General features: G+C 34.2%; 1 protein-coding gene across 3 annotated transcripts in view; it reads right to left on the bottom strand.

The window, feature by feature from the left end:
* Positions 1-11,929, bottom strand: part of LOC109826331 (protein GRIP) — an 18,665-nt gene that overhangs the window by 1,395 nt on the left and 5,341 nt on the right. For 2 of the 3 annotated variants that reach the window (XM_020393357.1, XM_020393358.1), the window contains exons 5-19: positions 11,708-11,801; positions 10,197-10,283; positions 10,010-10,090; positions 8,337-8,462; positions 6,603-6,711; positions 6,439-6,518; positions 5,188-5,316; positions 4,995-5,095; positions 3,618-3,751; positions 3,440-3,537; positions 3,251-3,370; positions 1,551-1,578; positions 1,395-1,453; positions 293-364; positions 169-216 (exon numbers count right to left, since the gene is read on the bottom strand). In XM_020393357.1, coding sequence (XP_020248946.1) covers positions 169-216; positions 293-364; positions 1,395-1,453; positions 1,551-1,578; positions 3,251-3,370; positions 3,440-3,537; positions 3,618-3,751; positions 4,995-5,095; positions 5,188-5,316; positions 6,439-6,518; positions 6,603-6,711; positions 8,337-8,462; positions 10,010-10,090; positions 10,197-10,283; positions 11,708-11,801 — 1,366 coding nt within the window. Of the gene's footprint in view, positions 1-168; positions 217-292; positions 365-1,394; positions 1,454-1,550; positions 1,653-3,250; positions 3,371-3,439; positions 3,538-3,617; positions 3,752-4,994; positions 5,096-5,187; positions 5,317-6,438; positions 6,519-6,602; positions 6,712-8,336; positions 8,463-10,009; positions 10,091-10,196; positions 10,284-11,707; positions 11,802-11,929 lie in introns of those variants that run through there. The other variant, XR_002243277.1, reaches the window with a different exon arrangement.

Below are 11,929 nucleotides of genomic sequence, written 5' to 3'. Positions count from 1 at the left end.
AAGAAAATTCACCACAAATATTAAACAAATAGCAAGAAAATTTCATGAGGCTGACTAATACAAAAACAGAAATAAATACGCTCAATTAAGCTGGAAAGCAAGATGCAAACCATACGCTGTAAGCTTGCGCCCCTATAATATTTTAGTGAAGATTTGCAATGTTCCTACCTGTTGATCATGCAGTCTATTCTCGCGTTCAAGCTCCTCAATCTCATCCTGATACAGATAAGATATTATCAAAATAAAATCCAAAGATACCACGATCACGAATCACTGAGACTTGGAAGCTTACTTGGAGAGCTAATATATGTCTTTGTGATTGAGCAAGTTCTTCTTCTCTCTGAGCTTGTTGTCTAGCCAGAAACTGAAATTAAAACAACAATTATAAATGACAAGGCTCAAGTGAACAACCTACAACCTAAGGCAAAAAAAGGAGAAATGAGAAGCTAGATGACTTATTCTTGGAACAGAGAACCAAATTATTTGACATCTCTATTAACTGTATCTTAACTCTGACAACGTATTCATAAAATTTTAAACATAAAGCGCATGGAACCAGTGCTATCTTATTCACAAGTTCCCCTCGAGATTTTAATCTAGTTTATGTGCTTATGTCTGCAGCATGTTCTCAATCCAGATAGCCAAAATGGGGGAACCGTAATGAAAGAAGAGCTCTGGCGTCCAGTTAATTATGGGCTTGTTTCATGTACTTATAAGCCACTGTATTTTTTGGACATTTTTTTGTGTGGTGCTCAACATTTGTATTATGGCTTCAAAATTCGGAGTTCCAAGTTTGATCATGATTATGTTTTCCAATAAAAGCACATTCTTTTGTTGCTAAATACCAAGCACCTGTTCTCCATTATACCTTAACATCATTGTTCTTGAATAATCCAGGGACTGTCGTTTATAATTGAGTTGGCATCATAATACTTCAAGACCTTGGTAAACCTTGAATAGGCAAGCTGCTTTTTTCTTCGTTTTACCTTATTCATGACTAAGATTTCATAAATGATTTGCATCACTTGCACATCTATAAACGAACTTTTTAAGTCCTCTTTTTTGATGCATGTGTATTCCACGTTACTTTTTAGCTTACATGTCATACGTGGTAAAAAAAGAGAAACATCTTTAATGTTTGTAGCTAATAGTCACTAGGATTTCTACACAAGTCAAAAATCTTACAATTATCTAGCAACTAGATGAGTAGTATTTCAGTAAAACCATTGTTAACGACAATAGAAACTTAATTTCACTGCTAGTTAAACCGATGCTATGATATAAATGTCATGTGATGATTTTAACTCATATTCAACTGTCTATACAGCTAGACGAAACAAGAGAACAGTGAATTTAGTATGAGCAGTGAACATAATATGGAATTTAATGGATACCAGAATTTGTTGTTCTGCTGCTGCTATGTCCAAACTTTGAGCATCCTGCTTTTGGGAGCCTGTAAAATCCAAATCACACAGTGTAACCATAGAAAGCCAAATCCTATTCATAATAGGAACTAAAAGTTACCAAATAAAACCATCCTTATAAATTACCTGAGTTATGGTTACCATTGTTGTCAACCTGGAAAAAAAGATTATCCCATTACGAAGAGATCCAGACTTTGGTAATGTACAAAGCACTAGCAGTGAGATAAACTGAAAGTTTAAAAGCAGAACAGAAATCATGACATGCTCCTTTGAGAATTTTCTTTAAAAAAAAATACAGTAACTTGTTACAGAACTACAGAAGCATTATGGAAAAGTTGATTCCGAATACCAGCAAGTAGCAACACAGTACATCAATCCAATGTCAAGAATTTCAAAATTTTGAGTTTATGATAAATTTGTCTCAGAAATGCTGGCTTGTTAGGATAAATAGCTGCCAAAGATGATGTTGGTAAACTAAATATGGTCCTAAATGTTTAGAATGTTCATTGGGGATTAACCAAAGTGGTGTAGGGCCCACTAAGACTGAGAAGATTTGAAATTCATAGGAAAAGTAAATTCATACAAAAGAAAACAAATCAGCCCCACAAACTGAACAAATCTCTCTTATATAAACTAGACTAAGTGGAAGTATAACTATACTTAACTTTACCATATCTCCTTTTTTCCATCTCCAAAAACTTATATTTGCTGCAAATATCAGATTAATTGCATGCAAGTATTCAGCAGTGCCAATTCTTTAGATGGACAAAAATGTAGGTCATGGGGTCAGGTGGTATCCATTTGTTAAAAAAGTTATTTTAACTTAAAGTCACTCTGTATTTGCTAAGCTTCAGTTCTTCCTCATCCTTGACAGTATTAGCTAAGATCAAGTATTCTCTATCATAGGTGGTTGTTATCAACTTATCATAAAGGATCCTGAAAACCATTGTTAATGGGTTACAGGCCCTTGTATAGACAAATAGCTACAGCAACCCATAGGAGAAGACTGGACAAGATCTTCTTGCTGAATTATTTGAAGTAAAAGATTACGATCAGAAAGTTGAAAAGCTTACACATTAATACAAGATTGCCTTTTGCTTCAATTGAGAGCCAAATTTCTCCTCAGAAGAAAAGGAATTATTTCAATTGACGTATCACAGGAAAATAAAAATTATTGTTGTACAGTTCTATTATTTTCACTTTATTTTTGCACCAGTATTCAACTTTACAGTAAAAAGAATCAAATAGAATGACACATAATATACAGATAAACTTGGTTCTTTCAAGAAGGATTCAGAACAACACCTTCTCATCTAAATCTGAAGGTGGACCATCCATATTGAATGACAAGTCAATCTACATTACCTGAATGCCTAAACTAAAAACAAAGTGATTATGATCTCTCCCCTCACCCCCAGATCTACTAATAGTCTAATATACAAAATTATGACTGTTAGGTAACAAGTTGCTTATATGTATGACATGGAATAATTTACTTGCAACCAGAACTGTCAATAAGAGTTTCAAATGCCTGTATCATGATCGATTGTTTGGACTGTAAAAGTTATCTACTTTAAATCACAGATCTAGGAAACTATATATGCACACTATTTATTTCTGTTGCCTTGATGGATGGGGGGAAAGCTAATCATCACTAGGCACCATAAATAGTGAAATCAAGATAAATAGAATGGAATTTCAAATTTGATATCCAATCATTAAAAAATCAGAAGAATTTGAAAACAAATCCTTCTAAAAAAATCTACCTCCATCTCATACATGTGAGTGCAAACTATAAAAGGCAAACAGTAAAAAGAATTACATACAGATGGCTTTAACTCTAATGAATGGCGAAGATTCCTATTCTCATCCAAGAGCTTCACAATTTCCTTTTCCTTCTCTTCAATTGCTCTGTCCGCAATATCACGGAAAGCATTATGCTCTTCCTGTAAGTTAATGATGTGATTAAATATGAGTTAGATCAAACAAAATTTTAAAATACAACTGCATGATACCTTCAATGTTTTATATTTCAGATTAAGCTCTTCCAAGTCCTTCTGTAGGTTAACATTAACATATCCAATGTTCTGAGCCTCTAAAGTGCCATATTTCACTACAAACATAAAACATTTACAATTGATTTAAACAAAAATAATAAGATAAAAAATGCGAACACAATTGTAAGGAGATTACATTTCCAGTTGTCTTCTAGATCCTCCAAGTTCTTTTGCCACACTTCCTTCTCAGACAAAAAGCGAGCATTAGCAGAATTGAGCTTCATAGTTAAGCTTTTTATCTGTTGTTCAGCATCATTAAGAGCTGCATCCCTGAAAGGAATGGGATACAAAGGTGATTATTCCTAAATGATATACAAATATAAAAAGCATAATCCTGCATAGGGTGGAGGAATTCTTGTCTGATTCATCTTCCATTAGTAAAGCTACCAAACTTTCTTAAGGTAATTAAAGTTCTAAAGTTCTAACTTAACATGAAAAAAGTTCTTAAGATTGTTGATAAAAAAGGAATACCAGCAGTAAAGGTGTGCATGGCAAAAATATAATAACTGATCTTTACCTGAAAAAAAAAATCATTTATCTCAATTGACCCAAAATAGACAGAAACATTAAACTAAAATGAGAACATCATAGATATGGGTATGTCCATCATCCTCCCATGTGATGAGAAGTTGAACACAAGCTGACAAGATAACCTCCCCAGTAAACGGGTTACCAGGAGATGTCAACTGCTCAGGATCCAAGGTTGGTTTTTCACTAGACCGGGTCACGTCCATCTCGCGAAACTAGCGAGATATCAAATGCTATCCTAAGTTGAAGGCAGATCCAAATCAACTGTCAGATCCTGTATAATGGTGGGTCATAACTAGTGAGATATCAAATGCTATCTTAAATCGAAGGCAGAGTATATCTCATTTATCTTTGTCCTACATCTTTTTAGATCCTTTCATAAGGGTGTACATCTATCTTTTCTGTGGATATATCATTGTTTCTTACAGTATGGTTCATTACGCAACAGAAAAGGTAGAAATTTAACCTGTGCACAGCACTTTCCAGAGATTTGTGTTGGTTAAAATATGTCGCTAGAATAATTCAACAGCAAATAATAAGTTTCCATAGTCATGAATATTGTTACAAATTCACTCTGCTTGCTCCCAGGAGGCTATGCAAGACATTTTAAGGATTGGAAATTATCATTAGTAAATTGACACAATGAAAGTATGTTCTCTTTGAACCCATCATATTTTGTCCAAAACCCTCAATCGCTTTCATAGAGTGAAGTTGATTGTCTCTATTGTAAATGTTACTGACTAATACTCATAAAGAACCCTTAAAATTAATCTGAACATGTTCCAGTGAACTTCATCAAACACCCTGTAATTCTCTCCCCTATAAAAGCATAAGTAGAGCTTGTGGTTCTAATCATAGATAAACATCTCTGGGAAAGGAGGGTCCATAGGTATTGTGTGATTGAAAACAGAATTTTCCTCTATATACATGACATGCAGAGGCTTAGCAATTGGTTATATTGTCATAATAATTAAAAAGACTTCACCTTTCTGTGAGTTCTTTATCATGCTTAGCCAATGCATCTTGAAGATCTTGAATGGCCTTATCCCTTTCTGATAATGCAACAGTCAAATCTCTTTCAGCTTCCTAAAACAAAGAAACTAAGATAGAAAATAAGTATTGTTCCCCTAATGAACTCAAGCTTCTCCTGGAAAAGTGAAAATAAGAATGCTCCATACATTGAGTGCCTCTTCCTGAGCTTTAAATAGCTCCGAATCCTTAGCTGCAGATATCTCAGCATCCTTTTTCTGGAGAAGAGCATGAGCACGGTCCTTGTATGCTAGGAATTCTCTTTTTAAATCATTAATCTGCAAGAAAGAAAAAGAAAGCATATGAAATATACTTACGCCTTGTAGTTCTGAAGGCATTAATTCTCAATTATGACAAGGAAAAAAACCATTTGCATCAAATTATTATAAACTGAATCTCTGAATTTAAGGTCAATAAACAACTAATAAAATATTTGTCCTGAAATTACCTTAATCTGCCAAATTGATATGGGACTAAGCGTAGAATGTCAATACCATTAATTAAAACAAATTCGGTGAAGGCTTCAACATAAAAGGTTAATGTGGTTTATTGTGTGTGAATGAAAAAATTAATATTGTACAGTTGTTTAAGTTCTATCACAACCAGGTATTGTCGAGCATGTGAATACATCTGACGTGGATGCAGGCTACCAAATTCGCAAGCTTCACCCTTATTCAGTATGGATCTCATATAGCCACATTCAACTTATTCTCAATGTTACTGTGAGTGTAGGGAGTAGGATTTGTATTTGGATTAGACACATATAGATATTAAAGTCCACATCCGATGGACAATGTTATTACTATTAATCCTGTGTAGTTCAATTTTCTACTAAACTACACGGGTTTGAGAATCCCGTGTAGTTTAATTTTCTACTAAACTACACGGGATTCTCAATCTCGTATAGTTTTTTGCACTTATTTATCAATTTCAACCCAGTTTCTGCCAGGTGGCTGAAACTAGGTCGAAAATGATAAAGAAGTGCAAACTGCAAAGTAGGTCGAATTTGATAAATAAATTTCAAAAAGGGTCGAAAATGAAAATTTGTCCTATTGTCGAGCATATGAATACATATGACAAGGGTGCAGGCTACCAGATTCACAAGCTTCACTCTTATTCAGTATAGATCTCGTATAGCCACATTCAACCTATTCTCAATGTTATAGTGAGTGTAGGGAGTTGGATTTGTACTTGGATTAGACGCAGATATAGATACTAAATTCCACATCCGATTGGACAATATTATTAGTATTAACTTGTTATCCAGAAAGATACTCAATTGATAGCCAAATATAGATACAAATTACATCAAAGGTTGTCAATTGATAAATACGCTCATAGAAACCAAGTCAGCCTAAAGGTTCAACATACCAATCAGGTAGTATGGAGAACCACAGTACCTCATTTTTAACAGTCACAAGTTCAGCATCTCGAGTAGTCAATAATTGTTTTTGCATAGATAGTTCCAATTCCAATTGACCTGTAAATGAACAAAATCAATATCATATAATCATCCATTAACCTAAATAATCTCCGAAATTACACAGAATCTACTAAAACATACTTCTCATTTTAGCTGCTTCAATCTCAGATCGCAGGCAGGCACTCTCAGATGCCTCCAGTTTAGTTCTTAAGGCTTGACTAACTGCTTCCCAGTTTTGTTTTTCTTGTTCCTGATAGATGACACAGAAAACATACAAATAAATATCTGAAATATATAAAGACTAAATGGAAAAGAAGAATGGTGATAAGCCTGGATGAGGAAAGGATGTGGATCTAGATCCAATTGCACAAACAGGGATAATTTCTCTACATATGACTGAAAATAATAAACCCCAATAAATACATAAACTTGACTTAAATTTCAACTTGGATATGATTATGGAAACAAATCTTTGTAGTCTTAAGTTTGAACAAGGAAAAAGAAATATTAGGAATGTCATCCTATGATTTATAGGCTCCTTCCAGGCAGGGGGATGGCAAATGAATGGAATCCAAGAATCTATATAGCACAGCAATATTACAGGCCAGATGGGTTTTTTCACCCTTTTCAAATCCTTTCTTCCCTCATGGAGATCGTCCATTACAATTTTCCCTGCCTACAAACTTTCCACCAACTCATAGGTGGATTATCAGCCAATCCTAAAAAATTTGGCCCCTCTTCTCATGAATACTACCTAGACTTGTATTCCACAGTCTACTGAACTTAGATCATTGAATGCTTAAAATTATGCTGATAACAATAGAAAGATATTAAATGACTTAAGGCGCATAGGAGACCATGTATTTTGCTTTTAGTGAAGGAAAAATACGACCTGTTAGCAGCTTTATGAATAAATGTGAGACACTTGCCACCTAAAGGTATGCCGTAGACTGTGCACCAGTAAGAGCATCCTACAATGTGGCAGAAGTTCGATGGATGGGAAAGCCAAGAAGTAGATAAAAGCGAGAGAATGCCTAACATCAGATACTTCCGAGTTCCGACCAAGTGATGGATAAAATTGGACCAAATTTTAGATTAAAAACAAGAGGTAAATGATAATGTTATAAAAAGGGCTTGCATATTTCATGCTGATCAGACATAAGTCTGACCTGTTGCTATTAAAAGGTTACGATGATTAAAATATCGAGAATGTAAAGTAACTTCTGGATGCAAAGTCACACACAAAGCAATATGGACCTAGCCAGTTTGACTTGACTAAAATGACTAGCAGGCGAAGTAAGTTGGATTGCTCAAACTTGAAAGAGTACACACACACACACACATAAGAGTTCAGGTAACAATTGTACAATAACAAAAAATCTTGATTATAAAAGATATCCCACTGCTAACTCCAGACACAAGGAGATGGTCTATTTATTATACTAATTGCAATGATTACGATAAGACAAATTTTAGTTAAAGCAATACATAGAAGTTGCTAGCTAGTGGAAAGATATTTAAAACAACCATGTACATAAGTTGCTACTATATAGACATAGTATGAATTATGACCATTCTGTAACAAATATCACATCTAAGTATATCATACACATTTATATAACAATCAGTAGGTGGTACTAACATAGTATATAGTTTAGACTCACCTACAGAATATACCGAGTATGGTTAGGTTTAGTTATTCAGCAATTCAGGAGCAGTTTAAACAATACACATCCGTGTCAAAACCTAAGATGAACATTTTCCATGTGAATTTGGTTGGGTACGTCAAAGTGCAATAAACTATTAAAACCAATCCTGTTAGTTCAGCTTATGAAATGGCAGAAAATACACAATAGAAAAATGTCTTAACCGGACATGCTTATCTCCAAGCTGAACAAGCTCCCCTCTTGCCTCCTCCAATGCAGCACTAAGACGTACAACTTCACCAGTTGAAGCTGCTTCCATCTCTGCAATTTTGGAATCTTTCTCACCAAGCAGCATCTGCAAAGGAGTAAAAGCCAACAAACTTCTATATTTAGCTTTGATGTCTTTTTTGTTAATTAACTGTAAGCTGGTGTTTGGCTATATGGAAGTGGGATGTAAGTGGGATGGAAGTGGGATGAAAGTGTGAAATCACCTTTCTTCTGAAAAGTGGGTCCATCGGGAGAATGAAAAAAAAAACATAGGAAAATGCGGACAGTTCAAGAGAGAATATACTGTGGAATTTTTTTCCCTTTTAAATCGTGCCTCATCTTTAGCTTAATATTCCATTATTTAGCTTTCTTCCAAGTCAGTAGATGGTGCTAAATACAGCCCACGTATAAAATGTAGTTAATAAGATATAAATTTCCATTTTTATAGGAGATTCAACTTACTTGCCAATTTTGACTTAAAGGAGATGAGAAATTGGGAATTAGATGGAAAAAAACAATCCTAGATACAAGTTTACAGCATATTTCTTTTGGGTATTCTGAAATTCTGAACAAATTTCAGAAGGATCAGGGATGCAGATGATGTCATAATAAAAGATCCTTTACAGCCTGGAAAACTACCTTAGAAATTGAATTTGCACATTTAGGAAATTGAAATTATATTATCTCTCAGTTAATTATTACTTTTAAGTTTGAATATAAATAATATTTAAGAGTTAACTTTATCTTTTGCTTGGGATTTTAAGTTTCTCCAGGGTTTTATCATTATGCCTTTATCCATTATCTATTATTAGATTGAATGTTATTATGAATTTTAACTTTAGCTTAACTAGATCTTTACATTTATGCTATAAATATGACAACATTCAAGCTTTATTTCTGTTTTTTACCAAAGATATATACTGATTGATATTATAATACCAATTGATAAGAACCAAGATCTGAGATCCCTCTATGTCCTCTCCTTCCTCAACTTCACCCTAAAGAAATCTGCAGTAATCAGTTTATCCTATCCCAGGATACTACTCTTTCTTCTGCAATGCACTGTAACAGTTCATATGGGTTTTCCTAGTTCGAATGTTACTGTTCTGACTCTTAACAATCTTGAAGTTCCAAGTCAGTTTGAAGAGGAATGTAAAAATCTTACAATGAAGTTCCCTACAATCTTAAGAAGGTCCCAACTATCAAAATCCCTGAATGTATATAGATGCTTTCAAATCATCTTGTGCGAATTATAAGTTACAGTCCGAAAATTGGACTGTCAATAAAAGAAGCCAAAAACATCGACATAACTGCACCAATTTTAAAGGTGATTTGTTGGAAATCCAAGTTGTTAAATGTAATGTGAAGAACGAATAACACTTGAAGGGTCAGTGATTTGGACATAAAAAATAATTAAGTAATTAACCTTGTAAGAAGCGAAAATTAAGCTAGTTAGAACTGCTAATACAGATTAGAGAGATAAAAAAAATGCAAAACATGAAATAATAGCTTGAAACTATGTTTGATCTTGAGCATCCAGACATGTGGGAATTTTCAATTTGTGGCTAAGTAGGGCCTCAAATCCTACCGAGTAAAAATTTAATAAGTTCCGATTTTCATAGTAGTGTATTTCACCTGCAGTGAAGAGATGGTGGAAGCTGCCTTGCTTCTTTCAGATAGAGCGTCCGCAAGTTGCGCTTCCAAGTCCTCCACTTGCTGAAATACAGAAGATCAAATTTTGGTGTGTAGAAAAGTTGAACTAGTCATATAAAGACCACTAAAAAAAGTCAACCAGAACCCCAAACACGAAGCTTTATTTTACCTTTTGGTGTTTAGCAGAAAGCTCTACAATTGATGTTTGCCTTTTCTCTTCCCCTGCATGTAGTAAGCCCCGAGTTTCTTCTAACAGCTAGACAATTTAGCAACTATAATTATATATGAATGTTCTAAGATCCATTGTGACATAAAAATGATTGCTATTTTAAAAACAAATGAAGAAACTGAGACTCATTGAGACCATTCTTAACTTTGAACAAAATAACGTGATGAGAAAAGTAAGAAGAGACTTAAGGATGAAAGTATAAATGAATATGTGTGTGCATCTAGATAACCTCTATTGAGATGAGCTAACTTCTGTACAAAGGTTTAAATTCATTTCTATAAAAGAAAAGAAATGGACCATCCTGCCATCATAAAATTATAGGAATACTGTTTATGAGACTTGCACACTGTTTCATGTAATAACAATTGCTATGATATTTGGTACGATAAAAAATGGAGCTCTAGTTAACCTTTGGGTCTGTATCACCACCATGTGCATAATTTTTTTCATATGAAACATGTGAATATATTATTAGAACCAACAGACACCTACAAAAGTATCACAAGAAGACTGGAAGAAATCAAGACGTTTGTTCCCTTTAAGTTACGGCAAAATATTGACATAAGACATCTCATAAGTTCTTAATTGCAACTTATGATAATGAAACTAACCTCATGTGTGCTGAGGAAGCATTGAAATTCTTGTGATCAAAGAAGGATATTTGAACCATGAGTCAAGTTTGAAAAACTCTTATCGTCGATGGGCAACAGTCCATGTTATAAAAATTTGGCATCCCAAGCAACAATTGTTTTTGCCACAGAAGAAGTTAAAGAAAAGCCAGACATCAGGAGGAACGAACCAATGTTAACCCATATAGAATTGCAAATATTAACATGAACTCTATATAAAAGTGCAAACAGTATAAAACTTTTGAGCCTCTTGAGTGATGAATATTCTTTAATGAAGACATGATCAAACATGACAGACTGCCAAATTACAAACCAGCATAAAAAAGGCATGAGGTGGCTGTACGATTTACTAAATGAGCAACCAAGATATAAGAGTACTTTATTAGTCACTTTGGAATAGGTGGACCTCACTACTCTCTCTGATAGGAAGCTTTATGTCAAGAAATCCAGCTTACGAGGAATTATTAGACCAATTCCAATTCCAATTCAGAATTTCTTTATTATGCATCGATGCCTTGTTCAACAAAGAACATAACTGGGTTGTTAGGATTATGCTTCAAATTTTGCTGAATTCGATAAGAGAACACACCTGAGGTATTACTTATGCACCATTAATGCATGCACAAATAGATATGCGTTCACCACAAAGATATTATTTTTTGTCGAGGCACGAAACATAGTTGACCAGTAATGTCTACAAATCAATGAAGATCTTCGGGTTTCACATGTATAATAGTGACATATAAAACAAGAATCATCGAATTTATACAAATATCACTTTAAGCGTGCGGTAATGAAAAATAGTACCAACATGATCAATACCTGTTCCTTCTCAAAATAGGATTGTTGCAACTGTTCAAGAGCATTTTGTTTTGCTTCCAATGAATGACGCAGCTCATCAGCAGTGTCTCGAAGTCTAAGCACAACTTACAATATTAGAGCTAGAGGATAAATTGAAGACCGTGAATAGGTTGGGAAACAAAGGGTATAGAAAACGTAGAAAATACTGTCCCCCCCCCCCGGCCAAACGAAAAAGTGAAAATG

The sequence above is a fragment of the Asparagus officinalis genome, chromosome 10 (assembly GCF_001876935.1).
Source record: "Asparagus officinalis chromosome 10, Aspof.V1, whole genome shotgun sequence".
NCBI classification, from domain to species: domain Eukaryota; kingdom Viridiplantae; phylum Streptophyta; class Magnoliopsida; order Asparagales; family Asparagaceae; genus Asparagus; species Asparagus officinalis.
The sequence above is the reverse complement of the archived record's forward strand: the minus strand, read 5'-3'. Positions and strand labels throughout refer to the sequence as shown.